Below are 23,197 nucleotides of genomic sequence, written 5' to 3'. Positions count from 1 at the left end.
GTACACACCAGCTATTGTTATCAGAGAGCAGGAACCTGGGGGTGGAGCCTGTGGTTGTATCTGGGAGGAAGCCAGTAAAAGTAGGTCACTCATGGTGACCTCTGTGACCCAGCCATGCTCACACAGCTTTGCTAATGTCTTTTCTGTGGACTTCTGAAATCTGTCAGTGCACAGCAGTCATGAGCCTCCTTTGCTGTGTATCGCTCTGGCCCGTCCTTTCTTGAGACAGCCCTTCCCGAGTGTCTCTTCTCAGGTGCTCACACCAACATCCTCTGGTCTTTCTGACTCACCAAGGTCCTTTCTGCCACAGTGACCTTGTACCTACATATCTTTACCTCTTGAAATGGTCTTCCCACCTCCTTGTTAATTTCTGCTCTAGAAAGAGGATCTGATATCATCTTTTGAACAAATGAACTTAAGCAGCCATCTTGATAACTAACAGAGAGCAGTGGAAAACCCAGAATGTTCTCTAAGTGGTTGAGTTAGGGAGTGACCCCGACAGCTCAGGTGAGCCTTGGGCTCAGCCTGTGCTACAGACACTGTGGTCAACACTGTATAGGTCAACAAAACATAAACAGTAACATGGCCTTCTATGAAAAACTTGGCTCAAAATTTAGGGCTATGGCGCGAGCTCTGCAGAGCTCTGCCTGGGAGGGGGAGACACAGTGAGTGGAGATGGCCATGTAAGACACAAAGACGTACACTATTAAAGAGTTGTCAAGGTTATGAATGCCTGAAGGCTTGTGAGAGAAGCAGCTAATTTAACTGGGATGCAAACTGAGCATTGGGAATTTTTTGACTACCTGAGTGCCTATGTTTTGCCCCCAAGGACAGTGTCATGGTCTAAGAAAGGGGCTCATGAAAGAAGAGACAGAATCACTGTTTCATGAGCTAGGGCCCAGCCCTCTGCCATTACCTTCCTGGCCACACCAGAAGAAAAAAGCTCAAGTAATACCATACTCTCATTAGCAGCAGACATTAAAATAGCTATCAAAATAGGAATTATTGCTGGGAGGGCCTTCCCAAAGGTCATGTGACTTGTTCAGGATCATTTGTCAGTTATAGGCCCAATCAGGGTTAGAAGCAGGTCATTTTATCCCTTCTCTCCAATTGCTCTTCTATCTAGACATGAGTCTTATTCTACGCCTACTTTCTGGCACATACAGCATTTCTGACACAGCCATGGACATCCTGGAGGAAGATAATTCCACATAACGCGCCAGTGAGCTCCTGCGCCACCAGAGCAGAGGAGGATCGGCTGTTCCTCAGTGCTGGGCTCTGGGAGGCTCCTTGCAGCAGGAGGCTCCCTGGGATTCAGGGGAGAGTACAGACATGGAACTTATTATGACGCTGGGGGGGGGGGCAGTTCCTGAAGGGAGGAACGCCCAACTAGCTAGTTTCTTAGTCTACTTCCCTCCTCTCTCCTCGTCTATCTTGCCCCGTTGCTGTCATTACCTCCTGGCCACAAAAATGCCCTGGTTCATCCCAGCAGAGTGAAAAAAAAAAAAAAAAAAGCAGAGGGCAAGCTTTTGATCCACAGAGGTGTTCTTAGTCTTTCTCTGTGCCGGACAGCATGGTAAGGTTTGTAGGTTTTCCCTTCAGTTATGAAGGAGCATCAGTTCTGAGAAGGGACAGTATTCAAACAGTAAGAAATGTACGCTCACACCTCAAGTTCACACATACGTCCACCAGGAAACACCACTGAAGAGAGAGACATTTTGGGGTCACTCTAAAAGTCCCCTTCACAATCCTCTAGCTGGAGACAACCACCCACACTTCTACTATCACCGAATAGCTCCCCTGTCCTAGAACATCATGCAAATGGTATCACACGTTGTCCATTGTAACTGGCTTCTTTCATCCAGATCTCCCAGCCCCAGTGCTGAGATGTGGAACTCAGGGCCTTCCATGTGCTAGGCAACTGATCTACCCCTGAGTCACACCCCAGCCCAGCCCAGAGCTGCTGAGGTTGCAGCAATGTTATTTCAGCCGTCTGTTCTCTTTACGGCCAAAGTGACATTCCCTTGTATGGATGTACTAAATGTTTTATAGCTTGACTTGATTCTGGTGATCTTGTTCAAGTCACTTAGTTCGAAAGGCACTCTTGTCACTCCCTTTCACGTGCAACTGTATCATGTGACGAGAGACAAGTACACTTTGTGTTCCGCTGTCATATACCTGCATTTCCTTTGCCAGCCTTGCTCTGCTTGGTAATATTCAGTGCTAAACAGAAGGGAAAGGTGATTTCCGTCTACTTGGTTCTTGCGTTTTCCTGGGATCATGTGTGACAGTTCACTAGCAATACCGTTTCCTATGGGCTGAGGAAGGTTCTTTCTCTCTAGAGACTCCTGAGTGTTGGTGTCACTGACAGTGAGTTCCAACATGCTTGTCTTGTATTTACTGAGAGGTTATGCATTTTTTTATTCTGTTGATAGGGTCGAACATGACAATTTCTATTTCTATGCTAAAGAACTCTGGTATACTTGAGGTAATTATTTTTTAATTCATTACTGAAATTCATTGCTACTATTTTGTTGAGGGTTTGATACCTTTGTCTTTGCAAGGGCCACTGGCCTGTCACTTTCCTACTGCTTCTAGGGCATGTGCTGGTTAGTTTTTGTGAGCTTGACACAAGCTAGAGTCATCTGGGAAGAGTGGAATTCAATGGAAGAGCTGCCTCCATTAGGTTGGCCTGTGGGCATGTCTTTGGGACTTTCTCTTGCTTAATGATTGATGTGGGAGGTCCCAGCCCACTGTGAGCAATGTCACTACTGGGCTGGTGGTCATTGATTTGTACAAGAAAGCAGGCTGAGCAAGCCATGGAGAGCAAGCCAATAAGCAGCACCCCTCCACTGCCTCTGCTTCAGTTGCTGCCTTGCTTTCCCTTCATGATGGGCTGGGACTGGGACATGTAAGCCTTCTCCTCTTGCAGTTGTTGCTTTTAGACAGTGTTTATCACAACTAGGACAGGGTAACACTGACTTCATAAGAGGAGCTGGGCACTAAATTTCCTTCCCTTTAGATTTTTCCCCCCTTTTGGGCCTTTGAGATGCCCTTAAACTATTTCCTGTCTGTTCTTATTTCTGATTAGAAGTGTCTATTAATCCTGATTTATGTTTCCATGTATGAAATGCTTCTCCCCATTCTGCCTGTCTTTTCTATTGACCCGTGTTTTCTAGCAAGCTATTTACAGAATCCTTTGTTGTGCTTTTCTCTCTTATGACCAGACTGGGTGTTTACTAGGTCTTTAGTCTGTGGATTTATGACCTTCATCAAGTTTGGAAAATTTGCCCCCACTCTTTCTTCCCACATTGACCCTTGAATACTGCTCCATGGGTCACTAAATTTTAGTGTAATTTCTTCTTTACTCTTGGATGGTTTCTATTGCTGTTTTCTATTGCTTTCTTTGTCCAGTGCTTCATCATTTAAGTCTATCTAGATACTGTGTGTCTTTTTTTTTAAACTACCCAAAGCTCTATCTTTAAGCGCTTAAAGCATTGGTTCATGTTTTCTTCTAAATCTGTGAGAGTAACTTGAGTAGCCTTTTGAAGTTTGTTACTGATGTAAGCGATCTTCATCACTTCTGGTTGCTTCTATTGGCTGAGTTTTCATAGATCATATTTTTTAACCACCATTCACTGTCGAGTAGCTATTGGTTGGGTGTTAGGCATGGAGTATTAGTTTTTATTGTTTTCCTTACAGATTTTGGGTATTCTCTGACAGGCCAGTTGTGTGCGGCTCATTTTGTTACTGAGAAAGTTATTTGTAATCTTTTGTAGGGAGAATCTAGGGTGATCTTTATGCTAGGGCTACTTTGGTTCAATGACTGGGATACAGCTTTTTTCTAGTCTGTACTTAATTCTGAGGTATTCAATATGGCCTCTTCATTTTTTTCTTGTGAAAACTTGAAGGGCTCTAGGCCTCGGTGGTCTCTAGGGAGATTTTAGCTTGCTGGTTTATCTAGTCTTTAGTTGGTCCAGAGGTCTGGTCATTCTACACATACTTGCTTTATTACCTAATAGCTGGCCCACAGATTAACATAGTCCTTTCTATACAGAGATTTCTCCTATTTGGCAGTCCATTTCATAAATGCAAGCTGTTTCAGCTTTCTGAACCTTGATTTTTATCTCCTTAGCCGAGCAAGATTATCCCAAGACTGCTGGAGTTTCTGCATTACATCTGAAGAAAATTGCTTCCAGGCAGATGCAAGGGTCAGCTATGGGATTCATGTGCCTTGTCTCCATCCTTCTAAACAACCCAGGCCCAAGATCTCTGTTGTCCAGTGTCTACAAGTCATGTTCAACAAGTTTCCAGTTCTCTAGATGTCAGCAATGGGATGGTGAGTGGGGCTGCAACTACTCCCTCTTAGCTGAAAACACAACTTATTAAAAATGCCTTTGATGGTTTTATAAGCACACTTAGAATGTTCTTGGCCACTAAATCTTTAATTGGGCCAAGTGAGTTATCCATGTCAACTTCATGAATAATGTAGGAAACCGCTTAAACTTAACTACCTCAAGATAGCCTTGTACCTCCTAAGCTTATCCGTGACAAGGTAGGTGAAGCCAGCTTTGACAACATGGTCAGCTGACAGAAAGCACCAGATGCTGCAATCTCCCGGTGAGTGGGTATGCCACAAACTTGGAGGTCTGGGACTAAAAACCAGACACCAGAATGACTCCTAACCACCTTCATAAAACCAGCAATGCCTAGTCACGAACACATGGTATCTGGATGTCATCTCAGCCTCTTAGATAGTCTCTTGTCTGTAGATCTGACTGGACCTTGGTAAATTGTTTAGTAACTTAACTGTCAACTTCTGTATCGGTTCCATGTGTCATTTCTGCCTGGGTGGAGAAACAGTCTGTCCTACAAGGGCCAAATGTTGGTGTACTTTCCTCTGGGATACACATTATCCTGACTATAATTCTGGACATCAGAAAATAAAAAAAACTCTAGCACAAGAGATACATTAAGATAACTGTTGACTTATGTCAGGCCAGATCCTAGGGCTCTGTGAACAGCAGTCTCTTCTTTAGTGTTGTTGATCCTCCCTCACCAGAGGAAAACCCACAGATTCCCAGAAACCTTAAACATGTAACACTAAGCTCAGAAGAACACGATTTTTTTTTTAACTTATCAGAAAGCAGGATAAAGAGACGGGTGGGTAAGAAAAAATAGTGATGTGTGACTTGGAACCATGGAATGTATCCATTCTTTTGATTTCAGTGAAGTCCTGACTGTGGTCATCACAGAACTTGTTTTCTTCCAGGAATACATTTCTCTCCTCAACTCAGAGAAGGGCAGGAACGCAGTCACCTCTGTGGGTCTGGAATTCTTGTGGAAAGAAAAAGGAAATCTACGCACTGGGACATTCTGCAGGAAAGGAATTATCAGCCATTAGAAAAAAGCTCATCTATAAATTATATCAGGAAAAGTAATGAACAAAGAGCATCCTCTGTAGAAGAGAATATTTGTTGCCATCTTTGTGGACCCAGTGGTTACTTGGGAGGGAGAACACAGCAGTGTAAACATGCCATCAGCTGTGGCCTAGCAGATCTGATGATCCGAGGAGGTGCAGCTGATGAGCATGGCTGGAGGGGTTAAGGTACCAACCATCTCCTTCTGGGCTTACAGAGTGGTACTCCTCAGCATCCGCTCAGCCTCTGTGAGAAGCGACTGATCCCAGCATGTCTACGAGGTCTCTCACTGGACTGATCGGTTGTAATAAACTGAAAGCAGTAATTCTATCCCTGGAATAGTCTAGAACCATTAGCCTACCTGCCAGCCCATACCAATGAAGTCAGACTCTGGCAGGGTGACTCAATAAATGCACTTTCGTGAAGGACCGGAGGTGACTCTAGTGGGCAGTATGGGTTGGCACATGTCTTGTCCAGCTCGTATGACGTTGGAAGCCAACACATCATATGCAGAGGGAGCTGGTTGTCTCAATGGCCTCACTGGCATCATTTTCTCCCATTTGATCACCCTGGTGTCTGCTTCATATTTTCTTCCTGAGAAGAATCTATCACTTCTGGAAATGAAGTGCTCACGAGTGAGAATCTGCTACAGTCTAAGACTTTCCAATGATTTCATTATCTAATTACTGGAGCAGGCTGCCACACACAAAAGAGTTCATTCAGTTGCACTACTTTATAACACAGCTCAAAGAACATTGGAATTTCTAATTCCATTTTTGTTCTTTTGAGGCTTTTCTAGCGGGTTCTGCATGTCCCTAATGATAGCTCTGTACTGGACTCATAACCACACTGGGGCTGCACTCATATTAAGTGTAGGGTAATGCAGGTGCTGAAGGAGAATCGGGGCTGCCACAGCTTATGGCTCTCAATTGTTCTTGTGTTAAACACACTCCCTTGGCTGAAAAGACAGAAGTTCCTGGAGGAGGGAAGCCTGGGACACAGAGAATACAAAGATTTGGTGGAGATGAGGCTGTGAAGGCTGCCAAATTACGAAACAAAGCACGTATCTTCCCCCTTGTGTCCGCTCTGGAAACTGCTAACACTTCTGTGCCCAACAGCACATTGCTTGTGTCCATTTGCTCCCAGACAGAACCAATGAAGTGGAACAGTTCTCCAGGGATAAAGAAACCCAAAGGGCTAGGATAGTATTGCTAAAGCCTTGGTCAAGAACTTCCCTGTTAAGAAATCAACAGTTTTACACTGTGCTGACAGTTTCGAGGGTTGACGGGGCGGTAGGTGGTAGGAGATCTCTTCCAACCCTCCCAGAACCAAACAATGCCATGTACCCAAGGTTTTAATATTAACACCCACAGTAACAACTGCATCTCAAATGCTTAGGAAATAGCTAAGATGATTGTTTGTGCTCATGATAAAGCAATGCCACCCATGTCCCCAAACCAAGAGCTGCTCACTGTGGAGAACAGTTAGTGCCTACTCTAGAAATGATAGATTCAGTTTGGGGGGAGAGGGCACCACAGCAGGGGGCTTACAGGGGTGTCCAATGAGGAACACAGTTTCCAAACAGCAAAGGTGCTAAAACGCAGCTGCAGTGTGAGGAGGGGCATGCTGTGGGATAACCCTTCTGTACACTGTGAAAACGTGTTGCTCTCATTGTTAATAAAAAGCTGATTGGCTGATAGCTGGTCAGGATTTGCGGGGCAGAGAGAATGTGGGAAGAAGGGCAGAGTCTGAGGAGTCTCAAGCCAGATGCAGAAGAAGCAACATGGGAAGTTCACAGGTGGGGTAGCACATAGATTAATAGAAATGGGTTAATTTAAGTTGTAAGAGCTGACTGGAGATAAGCCTAAGCTATCGGCTAAGCATTTAAAATTAATATTAAGTCACTTGTGGTTATTTGGGGGCAAGTGACAGGACACAGGAAGTCTCTGCCTAAAGGAGCAGACTCCAGACAGACTGGGAAAGAAACAGGGAGGTGACAGGTGTGTCTGACCTACAGACCTGTCCTGCCCTTTGGCCTTGGGAACACTAAACAATTGAGTCTTAATTACTCTCTAACACTTGAAAATGGAAGTGTTTTATATCAGACTTGTATTTGCAGATTTTCTGGGAGTACTGAAGACATTCAGAACAGGGAGTCTAAGTTCACAGGGTTAGGGATGGCTGGAATTGAACGGCAATTGCTTTCTAAAGGGGCTGAGTCCTTTGTTTCTCCTTGCTTCCTTTGTCACTTAATTGTTAGGACACTGAGGACTGAAAACATTCTAGTTGTCATTCCAACCACCCACAGAAGCACTTCCTTCCTGGCGGAATCAAATCATTCTTATTCTCATCCTCCCCTCCCCCACATTTCTGACCCCTCCCCCCTTTCCTTTCTTTGTGGAGGGATGGCTCAATGCATGAGAATACTTTCTGTACAAGCATGAGGACGAAGCTGGAATCTCTGGCACTCATATCAAAACCAAGCATGGCTGCCCAGGCCTGTGACCTCAGCTTGGAGGACAGGGACAGGCTGTCCTCCTGGTTCAGTGAGAGACCTTGTCTCAAAGCAATGAAGTGAAGGGCACAGGTGCATGGGCACACGCCTACATATTCACATGCACACACCACATACCCAGGTCTGCCCCTCCCCACATGCACATAAAATGAAAATAAATTTGCAAGGCAAAGAGAAGTTCATCCAAGATGGACTTTCACAGATGCCACGACTCAGGGGGGATTTAAATAAATATACAGAAAATGTTCCAGGTGTCTAGGACAGAGAGAAAGTGAGCGGATGGTGGCTGTCTGAGCACTAAGCAATTTGCTGTGTTTTGTCAACCCTCACCATGTACTCCGGAACCTCAGGTCTTCCAAACCAGCTGCCCTTATTTTACATTTTAATTTTAATTAAAACTAGAAGAGGTGATTTTGAGACAGGATCTCATTTTGCAGTATAGGCTGGCCTCGAACTCATAATCTTACTGCCTCAGCCTCCCAGTGCTGGGATTAGAGACTTGGGTATGACTCGCAGCCTGGTTCTAGCTGCCACTCCCCTTTTCCACTGCTAGACACTGGTGGGAACGCACACTCTTAGCTTTAATTAGGTGGTGGAACATGTCGGGTTTATGTCACTGGGGTGCAGAAGAGCTGCAGTTCAAAGTCCTTTCTTCCCTGAACCTCACCACTTGGGAATTGTTTCCACTAGCTGTAGAGGAGGCCCGCCCATGTGACTGCCCAGCTACTGGGTGTGTTCAACTCCAATAATATTTGGATTGTGAGCTTCTTAAAGGAGGTCAAAGAGATGTCTCCATAAAGCCCAAGCTAGAACTTAGTCCTCCACGTCCAAGTCCTTGCCAGAGACAGGGAGGGCGAGGCTGCCCTGGAGGCAAACAGGTGACCTCAGGCAGTGTTGTGCCTCCCAACTCCTTAGGACTCGAGGCAGGAGCTGGAATAGCTTACTTTGTCAGTGCTTGCTGACTGAGCTCTGGGATGTGAAGGGTTATTTTTGCCGTCACTTTGATTGCCTATAGCTCAGGGATGAGAAGAACACTGGAGACCTGGAACACAGCACCCAAACAAAACGCAGATGCTCTGTGCTCAACAAGTCACCCTCTGGAGCTTTCCTCATCCTTACTAATTCATCTTCTGTGCTAAACTCACAGTGGTAAAGATGAGGAGGAGTCTATGCTGAGCTCATATTTCTTGAGGAGCAGGGACGGGCTTCCACCACGCTGAGAACTGGCAGCCTTGACTGGTAGCATGCCCATGGGGCAGCTCTCCTCTCGCTCTCTCCTAAAACAGCAAGTGCTGGAAGGTTCTTTTTCTCATGTAAAGCACTTACTGCCAAAGGAAGCTGTCATGCACTGGCTATAGCTATAGTGGAAGGTTCTAGACCAGGCTTACGGGTAAACAAGGGAGCTGTGTCATTATGATCATATGTGTGGGACCTTCAATTAGCTCCTAGAGAGAGTAGGTAAAGGGGCCCTGGGAAGTCGCAGCAGAGCTGGGGCTATGGGGGTGGGGGCAGAAAGTCATATCCCAAGCCACTAAGACAGAGGGACAGACAGAGAGACACATCTGTGAGAGGTACCTGGAGCTGCCTCATCTGCTGGAGCTGGAGTCTGAGTTCAACCACGTTCCGCCTCATGTCAAGCAGACTCATGTGGATGGATGAGGTACCAGCAGGCAGGGCTTGGCTGGGAGGCAGTGGGGCCTCCAAAGTGCCCAGACTCTTCCCAGCTGAAACATGGACTGTTCCTGTGAGGGGGGAAAAAAAAAACAACAAAATCAAAAACCAGCAAAGGCCTTAGAATGCAGACAGCACCTGAGCTGTGAGGCCTATCTTCACACAGAGGACTAAAAAATTAATTAAGAAAAACACCAGGAAAACAATAGATCACAGAATTCTAAGACTTTCAGTGTGGAACCAACATGTTCTAGAAGCTTCGCTGTCGTGGGATGGCAGAGCAGGTTTACAGCATGAAGCCACGTCAAGGAGGCTAAGTATCTCGGCTGCTGCCAGCCCCTCTGTACCCATCTATTCCCCCTCCCTCCCTCCCTCCCTCCCTCCCTCCCTCCCTCCCTCCCTCCCCTTCTCTCCTCCCTCTTTATCCCCTTACGCTGTGATTCCTCCACTTTCCCTTTTCTTTTTCTCTAAATGCACAGAGTTTCATAGACAAAAGTTGAAAAGTATTTAGGACAACAACATTTCTGGCTGCTGGTATTCTAATAATCTTATCACTAAGTTTTAGATTTTTAAAATCTGTAATATATATATATATATATATATATATATATATATATATATCTTTACAGAGTAAAAGAGGATTTAATTTCTGGGTCTTCATAGAGCATGCTGAGTGACCATCTCCTGCTGGTAGGTGGACACAGGACATGCTGGAGATAGAGACTGGAAAGTAATCAGCACAAGGTAAACTTGGCTGAGTCCTCACAGGCTTCTAAAACCTCTTTGGTTTTAGTAAGATTTCTGTGCATTATCACCCTTTGTCAGAAAACACGATTTTCCTTTAAAATTCTTTAGGAAAGAAATTAAAACCAAAGGCAATGGAAAGAGTCATCTAGGCTGGAGCTAGGAGCACAGCTTAGTGGTGGAGTACTCTGAGGGCCTGGGCCGGGGCTAGGAGCACAGCTCAGTGGTGGAGTACTCTGAATGCCTGGGCCGGGGCCGGGGCTGGGAGCACAGCTCAGTGGTGGAGTACTCTGAATGCCTGGGCCGGGGCCGGGGCTGGGAGCACAGCTCAGTGGTGGAGTACTCTGAATGCCTGGGCCGGGGCCGGGGCTGGGAGCACTGCTCAGTGGTGGAGTACTCTGATTGCCTGGGCCGGGGCCGGGGCTGGGAGCACAGCTCAGTGGTGGAGTACTCTGAGGGCCTGGGCACAGTTCCTCACTTATTCCCTAGCTGCCACTTATTCTTCATCTTTGGTTCAATTTATGTACGACTCATACATTTTGCAAGCCCATTGGGGAGGGTCAGCAGGTTTAAAGGATCTTTGCTAGACGGTTTGGCGTTTTAAAGAGAATGCAAAACTATGGAACAGGCCCCCAGAGTAAATGCTGAATGTGTATCACACACACACACACACACATACACACTCACATACAGACACATAAACGCAGAAACACACATAGATACATATACACATGTACACAGACACACACACACATAGACAAACAGACATACTCATGTACACACACAGCACTTCTGGCTATTCTTAGGGAACAGGCCCCCAGAGTAAATGCTGAATGTGTATCACACACACACACACACACATACACACTCACATACAGACACATAAACGCAGAAACACACATAGATACATATACACATGTACACAGACACACACACACATAGACAAACAGACATACTCATGTACACACACAGCACTTCTGGCTATTCTTAGGGAACAGGCCCCCAGAGTAAATGCTGAATCTGTATCACACATACATAGACACACATACTCACACACACAGATACACACATAGACTGTACACACACAGACACATACACACCTATACACACACAAGTGTTTGGGCTATTCTTATGAACCTCAGTGGTCATTCACACTATCACCGGGCAGGTCTTGAGAAACTTTTACATGTATCTCTCACACACAGATCATCGTCACCCTCAGAGAAGCCAGTATCTGCCATCTGTGCAGCTGTTGAAAAGACTGTTTTCCACTGTGAGGACAAAGGAAGAGAACATCCAGTGACATCTCCTGCTCCAGCCGTGTGTCATAATTAACTCAGTGTCTTCCAAGGTCAGGTATTCTGACAGGGAACAACTACCAGTTCCAAGTTGTCGCTTTTGACTCAGACAGCCTGTGCCTTGTGTGTAGGCAAAGATAAATGTGTACGGGCATGAGAACCCCCGATATCACACCATACGCTATCTGCAGAGTAAATGGAACCACCCTGGTTCCACTTCAGTAAAAATGACACTGTGAAAACCAACCTGTCCTGCCAGCTCCTCAGCCAAATGAAGGCCCAATCCTTCTGCATACCATGTGATCCTAGCGCATGCTGGGGTACCAGTTTATCTCACCAATCTTTCTTATTTATTTATTTATTTATTTATTTATTTATTTATTTATTTATTTAGTGTGTGTGTGTGTGTGTGTGTGTGTGTGTGTGCGTGCACATCTCGATTCTCACCTTCCAACTGTCAGTGGCTTCTGGGGTCACACTTGAGTTGCTAGGTTTGCACAACAAGCACCTTTACCCACAGAGCCAACTTGTAAAGAGAACAGGCTCCAGCCTGCATGTTTTTGTTATAGCTGAATGCTTATATCAGGCTTCAAAAACATTTTCAAAAACCAGCTTCTTTATGGAATGCATATTATCTAAGAATACATCTTTTTCAATAACAGCTAGTTCTACTGCATGTGGTTTTTGGTCCCAGCAATTCCCTGAAATGGCTGCTCATAAAGTGGCCAGCAATGGCTCCTCTCCAGGGACCATGACTTCATCTAGCGCATCACTGGTCTTTGTTGTCTGTCAGTCACTTCTTTCCTTTGTTGTCACATTGAGATGTCTCTTCCTTGCCTTCTTCCCTCTCTGCTGCTCCATCTTCTTCAGTCTCTTCTCTAAATCCTCCCTCCATTAACCTTTGAGACCTGGGCGCCTGCTGTGCTAGGTTTGCTCTTCTCTCTGGCCATGTTTTGAGGGGCAAGTCCATCCTCTTCCACCACCTGTTCAGCTCACTGCCCCCCTCAGCCTACAGTTTTCTTCAGAGTCACATACCAGTGGCTTCAAGTTACCCCCAGTCTTTCCTACAAACAGATTCAATTCATTATCTCCTCTCACCTCCCCACAAACTGCTTTCTGTGTCTATTTGATTTTTGTCAAGGTCACTATTATCCACTTCAATATTTAGGCCAGAACCTGGAAGCTGTTCTCACTCTCCATTTTTCCATGTATAAGCTTGAGCAAGCAACTCTCAGTACTTGGTTTAATGGGTATTGGTGCTACCCTGTGGGCTAAGGAAGTCAACAGTTGTAACTGCTTATCCCAATGTCTGACCAAGAGTGAACCCTATTGGCCTTGGCTGAATGGGAGAAAGGACCATTTTCTCTACCTCTGTATAGAGTCTCAGCAAGTATGGAGCTCTGGGATTGACCCAATAGCTAGCAAGGATCTACAGCAAAGCCCCGAAATGCAGACTCAGGATGGAGAGGATCTAGTACTGGGGACTCCAAGTAATCCCCACTCATGCTGGAATCACAAGACCTGGAGTTGGTATGCCACACCCACAGATGGGTAGTCATGTTCAGTTTCTTGCCAAGTCTAGTAAGAAGACACAACATACAGTTTGTCCCCAGAACCTTATTCCTAGGGGTAATTGGTCTTGGTTAGTTTACATCTTAAAATCATCATCATCATCATCATCATCATCATCATCATCATCACCACCACCATCACTATCATCACTATCGTCATCATCACCATCATAGTCATCATCACCACTACCATCATCACCATCGCCATCACCATCATCGTCATCATCGTCATAGTCATCATCATCATCACCATCATCATCGTCGTCGTCATCACCATCATCATCGTCAACATCACCATCATCATCATCATCGTCGTCGTCATCATCACCATCATCATTGCCATCGCCATCACCACCATCACCACCATCATCACCGTCATCATCATTGTGTGTGTGGGGGGGAATGATGTACATGACACAGCATGTAGTTGCAGGTCAGGGTACTACTCTGGAGTCTATTCTCCCCTACCTCTCTATGGGACGTGGGGATTGAGGTCACCAGGCTTGCACAAAGGCCTTTAGCCCGGAGACATCTCACTGGCCCTTGGTTAGTTAGGTTTTAACAAGTGTACACGTGATGTGAACTTAGTGTGCCTCACTGTGACAGAACTAACACTGGAGCAGTTTTAGAAAGACTGCCACCAGCTGGGGGACTCAGAGCAGCTGATGTGTGAGTCTGCTTCTCTCTGCAAGATACAGATGGCAACACCTCCCTCACAGGTTAAGTGTGCTAACTGAGACAACAAACAACGTAATACACATGGTACGCCTCAGAAGGGCCTTCTGCTCCTTTGTGTCTACAGTACATTACATGTGTCTACAGTACATTTCTAGTGTAACCAGGAAGTCTGGACTTCATTTGTGTTGACCTTTGATCAAGTGAGTTCCTCGCCTTCTATATCAGTCTGTCATTTGTCCATACACAGGGAAAACACTGCTTATAGTTGACTTCCTAGGAGTATGGAAGAATTAATCCATTTTGGGCACTGTACTGGCTGCTATGGCAACTAAAGCCCTGTGGGCAGTATGTAGCCTTGGTACATATATTAGAAAGAGAAAGACCAAACTGGGCAGAGACACAGGAGGGAAAATCATTCGCATTGCCAATGGCATTGCCGATGCTTTGCATATAACACATGACCACTATGACCGTTTGTTCCCCACAGTTACTAATCAATAACATGTGACCACTATGACCGTCTGTCCCCCACAGTTACTAATCAATAACACGTGACCACCATGACCATCTGTCCCCCACAATAACTAATCACGCTTGGAAACATGGCCAAAGAAACTACACTCATTTCTTCTGCCTTGCCCAATAGAGACATTTACAAAAACCTCAGACTGAAGAAAGCAAACAATCTGTGTGTCTTTCAAGGGACTTGTGCATCATAACATGAAAGGATAAGATCGAATAGGAGGTATGTGGACTGTGTGTCACATGTGTGTGGATGTGTGTTCCACTTCCTTATGTGGAACAAGAAAACACAAATGATACCTAGTCCACGGGGATACACATTAATGGGTTAATGCCAGACACACAGGAAGCACTCCCTCAATATTCCCTTATTATTATTATTCTACATAAGTTGAGAGGCATCGAAGCCTACAAGCCAGCATGTACACATTGAGCAGAATGATGTTCAGGACGCTCACCATTTCCAGAATGGGTTTCAGAGGCACCGAAGGCTTTAGTGTTAGTAGTTTCATTCTATTCTCTGAGGTTCATAACAAATAAGAAAATGAGTGAATAAATATCCCCAGAGCCAATTGGCAAGTGTTCTGAAGTCAAGTTTAGTGATTTCCATGAAATAACTGTCTGGGTTCAGCCCAGGTCACTAACTGATTTCTAAGTTGAACGCGGAAGAAACCTCCCTCAGAACTGAGTGCTAGGCTCTGCTCCACCTGAGAGGAGCCAGGGGCAGCAATGTTAACCTACAGCCCTAATCCTATTCACATTCCTATGCTGCATGAGACCAGAAGATATGGTTTCCTCAAATTAGGGGTTCATTTCCGTAGAGCCTCGGCATGTGAGCGTGCTCCTGCAGTGATCTGTTTCTAACGCAGCAGGCAGGAAGACAGCAGCTTCCTCAGGGAGGCCTGCCCGGGACTGCAGGATCAGGCTGTCACCAAACAGAGGTGGTGACATCAGAAAGTTATGCTGGCGACAGAGTGAGTCCTCCTTCAGGGGAATGCTAGCGTTTGAAAGGAAAGTCGGGAATCCCGCTCATTCCCTTTTCCTATCTAGACTTGTGTAAGTGGTTACTTCAGACTTGCCCATTCCCCTACTCCACCCATGCTAACATCCATCCTCAGTGGGATCTACCAATGGCTTCACTCTGCACTTAGGGGACTGCTGAGTTACCTTGACCTGGAAGGATCCTCTCCCCTTTCCCTTCCCTAAGTTCTAGGTCCCCTTTGTACTCCACTATTGCCTTTCCAGGGGACACTTTCAATCCAGGCAAGCCTTTTGTGTAGCTTTATCCCTAATTCTTGATACTCAACCCACATATATTTTCTGTGGATTTGAAGTTGTAGGCAGGCAGCACCATGTTTTACATTACATATCCACTCTGCACACCAGTGCCTGGAACAGAGGTAAGGGCATACGAGTGACCGAGTGAATGAGCAATGAAGGCAGTAATTTCTGCACCGCAGGAAGCTGTAGTAGCAATGGAGTTCTCTTGGACACTTCTGCATCATAGCAACTGACTTGGGGAAACACTGAGTACATGTGAAGCCATCCAGAGCTGACTGAAACTCACGGCCCTCCAGAGCTCCTGGGAACACTCACCTGCACCATCTGTTTGGTTCCTGCTGGCTGTGGCTTTCATCATTTTCTCACTGAACAAAAGAAAAAAGAGAGTCAACTCTACAGTTTTCAAAGTCCCATCGTCTTTCCCCGACCCTTCTATTCCTAAGAATTAGCGGTGATGGATTAAGCAATGAAAGTGTTTGACACCGGCTCCATGCTGCCCGAGATGGAAAAGGCTTCCCAGGTGTGTGCTGACACAGGCGGATGCAGCTGGGCACACAGTGGTTTTCAGATGGTGGTGGATGTGGACACACGTGGATGGTAGGAACAGGCACTGCGAGGCAAGTGGTCCATAAAGCCACATGCACTGGGAAGCCCTCTGACCCTTCTTGGGCCAAAGTATCACCTTTGTCCAAGAATTACCGGAAGAAAAACAAAACCAAAATAACAACCCCCACACTGTGATTTATAAAGATGTAAACATGTCAGCCCTAAAATGATCACAGAGGAACAAACTTCAGTGAATGAATGGCTGTAGTGGTTAAGGAGAAGCGAGCTGAATTATGTTTTGCGCTGCACAGCTGGCTGCTTTTTACCTAGACGTCTCTTTGCTACTACTCGTAATGGGCCCTTTAAAAAGTGCAGACTGAACAAGGCCAGTTAGACTGGCAATCTGCTTTTCCATGGCTTGCATCCTCTCTCTGCAAAACAAGAGAATTGTCTGTTAAAGCCGTTGACTTTCAGATGGGTTCTGCTAGGTGAAAGATCCACCTGCGGGCTATAAAAGGTACCAGCCAACAGGCTGCCAAAGTCTACCCAAACCTGGAGCACTAAAGATTCTTGACTGAGGCCAAGATGTATTGACAAGAATGGAGTGAGGAGACTGTGATCTCACAAAAAAGACAATGCCCAGGCCAGCAGAGGCCTCCCAGAAAACAGCATCTCCATCAGGAGCATTTCCTCACATAGCATGCGTTTTCCCGCCTTCTTGCCCTGTGAGAGGAGACCTCAGTGGGACTGGCTATCCGCAGGGCCAGGCCCTGCATTCATACATGCCTCTAGGCTGCTCTTCCCAGCTGGGACGCTGCAGGCTGGTTTCAGTGTAAAAGATGGGGGTGTTTGTTGCTTGTGTTTCATAGCCCGAGGGCAGACAAACAAGCGCCTCTTGTCAACACCGTGGAGAATACAATTTAAATCAATATGAGTTTGAGAGTAGATGATGCTCAGTTTAATGGTGTAGAAGACTTAGCCTGGAGGATTTTGCAGGATCAAGAAAGAAAAATATACTCAATAACTCAATCATGAACACACCAATCCCCCCACCTCAGCTACTGCCTATGGACAGGTGCTGTACCTTTCTCTTCAGGGCTCTGGGGTGCTCCAATCAGGTATTTGAAACAGGCTCACCTGTCTACATTGCAGACAATGGATGTAAAATAGGATCACGTGTATAAAACACGTCTACAAACAGCACACTCATAACACGCTGTGGCTCTTCAGAGCAAGCCAACTTCTTTATCTGATACTCCATGGAGAGAGAGCAGCAGAGTGGCAATCCAGCCTTTCAGTACAGAAACAACCTTTGAGGCTGGGCCCATGGACAGACAGGGCCTGAACTTTGCGGCAATCAAGAGCATCCTTGAGCTTTGAGGCTTTGCGTCTTGCCTTTGGACTAAAATCTTGACCGCCTTATCAATTACTAAGTGTAACTTTGCAGTGACCAGCTTCTGACTTGATAATTCCATATGCTTTCTTCAGTTTAAACGGACAGGGCTGTTACGACATGAGGTTTCTTTCTCGTATGTCATGCGGGGTGGTTAGCTAATGGTTGCAAAGGCAAGTAGCCCCAGCGAGTGATGTATGTCTGGACAGCATGATCTTTGTTCTACTAGGGTAGAGATAATCGCAAATGCCAAGGATGGACGCACATCTGCACAGACTAACTGTTGATATACCCAGGCCCAGCAGACAACGTCAGTCTCTGAACTGAGGCATTTGCAGGCACCCCTGTGTACTTGGCCTCCTCTTTCCCATAAAAGGATCAACAGGTCAAGGAAAAAAAGTTAGTAAAAAAATTCTAATAAGAAAATCAGGCTAGTAAAAACTTTCCAGAAAGCCCGTATTTATCAGTGAGTCACAGTAGCACCTCAGAAGTGACGAGGATAGCGATTAGCCACAGTGTCTGCCACATAGGAGACACAAATGGACACAAACACTTGGGAAACTACTTATCTGAGAGAAAATGCCAGTGCAGAGTGAACAGTATTATCCCTATCATTCATTGCGCAGAAGATGGAGAGAAATGCAATGTATAGACCAGTGCACATCTACAAGGAATAACCAAGACTCTGCTTAGAGGAAAGAGCAAGAAGAAATCTTGGCATCATAACACTGGCTGTGGGGGCAGCACAGATCCACTGGCTCTGTAACACTGGCTATGGAGGCAGTGCAGGTCCACTGGCTCTGTAACACTGGCTATGGAGGCAGTGCAGGTCCACTGGCTCTGTAACACTGGCTATGGAGGCAGTGCAGGTTCACTGGCTCTGCAGCACTGGTTACAGAGGCAGTGCAGGTCCACTGGCTCTGTAACACTGGCTATGGAGGCAGTGCAGGTCCACTGGCTCTGCAGCACTGGCTATGGAGGCAGTGCAGGTCCACTGGCTCTGCAGCACTGGCTATGGAGGCAGTGCAGGTCCACTGGCTCTGCAGCACTGGCTATGGAGGCAGTGCAGGTCCACTGGCTCTGCAGCACTGGCTATGGAGGCAGTGCAGGTCCACTGGCTCTGTAACACTGGTTACGGAGGCAGTGCAGAGGGGCCACAGGGTTTCCTACCATTTTCTTTCTCTCAGGGGATATAGGCTTCTCCACTAAGCTTCCCCTCCATAATAGTTAGTGGTTTGGGGAGGCAGAGAGAGAACGATAATTCCTTACTTGCACCCCACTGCCTGATTCTTCAGGGCTCACACCAACACAAGTGTAGAACAACTTGGGACAGCAACTTAGATGCTTGGAGCAAAAGGCCTACGTGTGACCCAGGTATCAACATGCTTGGTTCTGTACTTAGTAACCATGAGTTGGGGCATGAATACTCCCTGGATGGCCTCTTCCTGGCTATGGCATCAACAGGGCCACCAAGGAGGAGACACCAAGTTAGATGCTCTTTGACATCCTCCCTGTGGTTTATAGACACTTGAACCAAACGTAGAGGGGCCACAGTTCTCTTCCACTCCAAGGTGGGGTCAGCGCGATGGAGGCAGTAATGGGACAGCACACTGACCCCAAATGTGTGTGCCAATGTCTCAGCCAAAGCCACTTCATGAAAATACAATTCTTCTGACACATGGTAATGAGAAAACTTTCCTTCATATTTAATCATCGAAGTGTTTTTGGTTTCAGGATTCATTTGAGGGAGATTATCTGATTTATAAATTCATAAATAAGATTGTCTTTCCATTTCATGGTTGGTAATCTGGAAACAATTTTATGGTTTAACTAAATTACAGCAAGTGGAATGTGTGCAGCCTTCTCCCGTGATGAAATGTTATGAGGAATGTTTAATACGAAAAGGGGAAAAATAGAAGAAATGTAGCGGAAGAAGAGAAATTAGGCCCGACCCTGCCATTTACTGCAGTGGCGAGTCTGTGTGATAGCCATCCGAATATTAAGGACACTTAGGCTAATTCTTACCAGTTTCCCTTGGTTTAAGGGATTATGGGCTGGTATAATTACTGTAGAAAAGACAGCTCAAAAGTGATTTTATAAACCATTTAATATCATTCCATAGACCATATTATATGATTAGTAGGGGACGGTTAACTAGTCATTTAGTGTTGTAAATCAGCTGCTTGGCTGCACAAATCTTTTTTGAGGCCCAAACAACATGAATAAAAAATACAAGGCAAATTCAGGGAAGGTGTTATACCGAGCATCAACAGGCCCCTGATTCTGTTTGCATTCCTCCCTGCCCGGGGTCTGTGTGTGCAGGTGAAGGGGAGCCCATAGGGCTCGAGGGCCACCCTTGCTGCCTTCCGAGCAGAGGGAAGAAAACGTTCTGTGCTGGAGGAAGTATTTTTAGCCAGCGGGTTTATTCACGTGACTTTTGATTCAAGTTTCACCTTTAATCACTTTTGATTATGGGTATGTCTGTGTTCTGAAGGAGGCCTCCTTGAGCCTGGATTAGTTTCTTATCTTTGTCTTGTTAAGAAAATTAATACCAATTAGGAATCAAGCTGACACCATACTAAGTGAAGACCAGGAATTCTTAATGATGAATTCCAAAGGATGCGTGCAAGCACGCATGAGTGTGTGCATGCAAACACGTGTGTGCATGTATGCGGAAGCAGACACTGATGCTGAGTATCTTCTGGAGTCAATCCCCACCCTGTATTTTGAGTCTCTCAATGACGTGGGAACTCATTCATTCAGTCAGGCTGGCGGCTGATGAGCTTCAAGCGCCCACCTGTCTCCATGTGCTGGGGATCTGAACTCAGGCCTGCACTCTATCTCCCCAGCCCCCAAAGAATATGTTTCCAAAGATACAAGAAAGATACAGAGCAGCTGGCTGAAACCAGTCAAGCACACTAATGTGCGTTAGAAATTCAGCCCTTCTTAGTCAGTTCCCCCATCACTAAAATTAGCTGCGTAAGGCAGTAAGTCACAACTACCGGAGCTGAGACCGCTATTCTAAGAGTACTAAGTGGTCCCTAAATTCACTTCTGACCATAATCTTTTATGACTTGTTGTTGTTCCTTCTTGCTACCATTGGGGAATTAATAATTTACCTTCACATTTCTGAACTAAGTTATCCAATTGGGGGCTAAATAACCAAGAGACCATTCCCGACTCTCTGAACAATCTTAACTTCTCATTGAGGCATCTGGACTCGTTGAGAGGATATGGATGGAGTTAGCCGCTGGAGTCTATTACCCATCTGCCCTCTGCTTCTGGAGTGAGCAGGAAGACTAGGCACGCTTTGTCCCCCTACCGTGGCTTCAGTCATTGCAACGTGCCCCGTTTCTGAATTTAGAATTATTTGGGAGGATCTGGAAGGCATTGGGAGAGGGGCAACCATAACTGGAATACAGTTTATGAAAAAAAAATTTCAATTAAAAAATAATAAAAAGGAAAAAAGCAAAACAAAAAGAATTACTTGTCTAAGTTGTCTTCCAAAGTCAGGAGCCCCTGCAATTTGTGGTATTTGAGCACAGCAAGTTGCCTTTCTGTCACACACTCACGTTAGTGTTCACACTGCTGTCACCTGACAAGAAGCAGTTCACAAGAGAGATGATTTATTGTGTCTCATGACGTGAGAAGAACCTACAGAGCTCATGGTGGCAGGAGCACATCTCTGGGGCGCCACACCTCTTGATAGACAGCGTGGACAGACAGGTGGCCAACAAGCCAGGTTGGCTGGGATACAAATCTTCATCCTTGGCAACCTGTTTCCTCCAGCCTGGTCTGGATATTCAAACATATGAAGGGGGAGGGGGGGCTTCAATTTATATTAAAAACATAGCCTTGTTCCAATCTGCCATCTTTTAAAGCATTAAGATCCACACCAACAACCCTTCTAGAAGCCTGACATTAACAGATTCTTAAACACGTTTGCTGTTACGTTCTGGCTTCAGGTTCCAACCTAGAACGTTTTTACTGTCTAAGCCTGAACTCTAAACTCCTCTTGAAGTCACACACTCTCACTCTCTTCAGTTCCCTTGTTCATAGACTAGCCCCTTCTCTGTATCCTGACCTTTCCTTCTTTCTTCCAGCCATCAGTAGTGTCTAGACAGTCCCTGGGGGTTTACTTGTTCCTTACGTTTTCTAAAGTTCAGCCTGAAGACACTGGCCCTGTTGCTCTGGCCTGTGGTGGGACATGTGTGCTGGAGGAGCCCTCTTCAGTGGCATGGTGGCCAGGAAGATGGGGTCAGGGTGAGGTGGAGGGGAAGGGGAGGGGCAAGGATCCTGATATTCCCTTCAAGGGTGTGCCAGGCCCTAAATAAGCTAACTTCTTTCCCTAGGCCCCAACTCCTTAATGCTCCATCACTTCCAACAACACTACAAAACCAAATCTTCAACAACTGCCTTTAGGGAACTGTTTAGATCCAAACTATAATAGTGCCTAGCGTAAGTACTACCACACTCCCCTCCCCACATCCTGTCAAGACCCTCTTGCTTCTAGGCTCTTTTCCAGCCTTCCAGATCCCATGTGAGCCTGGCTTTGCTTCCTGACTATCTGAGGAGGGCAACAAATGAGAAGAACTGGCCCCTGTGACACTTAATCTTACAACGACATCTTACAATGTCATTTTCTGTTGGTTTGCAAAAGACTGGGTGAGGTATCATTTCACTAGACAGCCATGTTTTCCTAAGCCAGGTAAAACACAGCGGCCAAGCCAAAGGCGCTTACCTAAGATGCATTGCATTTGACATTATTACTAGTGTTGCTGTCACAGTGCTCAGATTGAGCCCAGGGCCCTCATATTGTCTCCAGGTGTTCTACTACCAACCTGCACCCGAACCCTGCACTTACACTGGGATGTACAAAAATACAAACACATGTCTGGCTTGGTAGCAAGCCTGGAGCCCACTTGTGGATGGGGGTAAAAGGCTGTTTGTACATGCTCTGAGGCCCCGAGAGAACAAAAGTCTACAGTGGAACGAGAGGAGGAAAAGCCAACATTGGGCTGTCCCCTCTAGTTCTCAGCTCTTCACAGACTAGAAACCAAAGCAGCTTCTTTTCCTCAGCGCCGTGGAAGAGGGTTGATTATCAACTTCAAGTTCACCTTGGCCATGACTTTGGGTGTAGGCACCATGACAGGAAATGGGGAATCATGACACATGAATGTTCTTCCCTTGATCTCAGGCGTAAGAAGCCCTGCAGGTGACATGAAGTAGTTACACCCAAACTGGGATTCTGTGGTGTGCGTATGTCCTTGGCACCGTCCACCAAAAGCTCCCGGATAATCAGCCAGAAATGCAACCCTTCCTAAGAGCTGGCACATGAAGCCAACGCGGAAGCTGTGGGGAATGGGTGGGGCCCATAGACTAACAGTACTGATGTGGGTGCTACAGCAAATGCAGCAGAAGGGAGCCAACTAAAACAATCCCAGCAAAAGCACAGACCAGGAGCTGATGATTTGTGTTCTGACTGACAGAGGTGTCTCCTCTACAAATTCAAACACTTACTGTGCTAGGCAGTGTTCGAGGGACTGAAGACACAGAAG

The 23,197-nt window shown here is 46.0% G+C and overlaps 1 protein-coding gene across 17 annotated transcripts in view; it reads right to left on the bottom strand.

Moving 5' to 3' along the window:
* Positions 1–23,197, bottom strand: part of Kiaa1217 (KIAA1217 ortholog) — a 479,642-nt gene that overhangs the window by 25,394 nt on the left and 431,051 nt on the right. For 13 of the 17 annotated variants that reach the window (XM_050152641.1, XM_050152630.1, XM_050152627.1 and 10 more), the window contains 3 exons: positions 16,573–16,677; positions 16,016–16,065; positions 9,511–9,677 (listed from right to left, as the gene is read on the bottom strand). In XM_050152641.1, the coding sequence (XP_050008598.1) occupies positions 9,511–9,677; positions 16,016–16,065; positions 16,573–16,677 (322 nt within the window). The remainder of the gene's footprint in view (positions 1–9,510; positions 9,678–16,015; positions 16,066–16,572; positions 16,678–23,197) is intronic. The other 4 variants (XM_050152643.1, XM_050152642.1, XM_050152632.1 and 1 more) reach the window with 1 other exon arrangement.

The sequence above is a fragment of the Alexandromys fortis genome, unplaced genomic scaffold (genome assembly GCF_014885135.2).
Source record: "Alexandromys fortis isolate MF-2015 unplaced genomic scaffold, M_Fortis_MF-2015_v1.1 scaffold_54, whole genome shotgun sequence".
NCBI classification, from domain to species: domain Eukaryota; kingdom Metazoa; phylum Chordata; class Mammalia; order Rodentia; family Cricetidae; genus Alexandromys; species Alexandromys fortis.
This window is presented reverse-complemented; position numbering and strand designations above follow the sequence as displayed.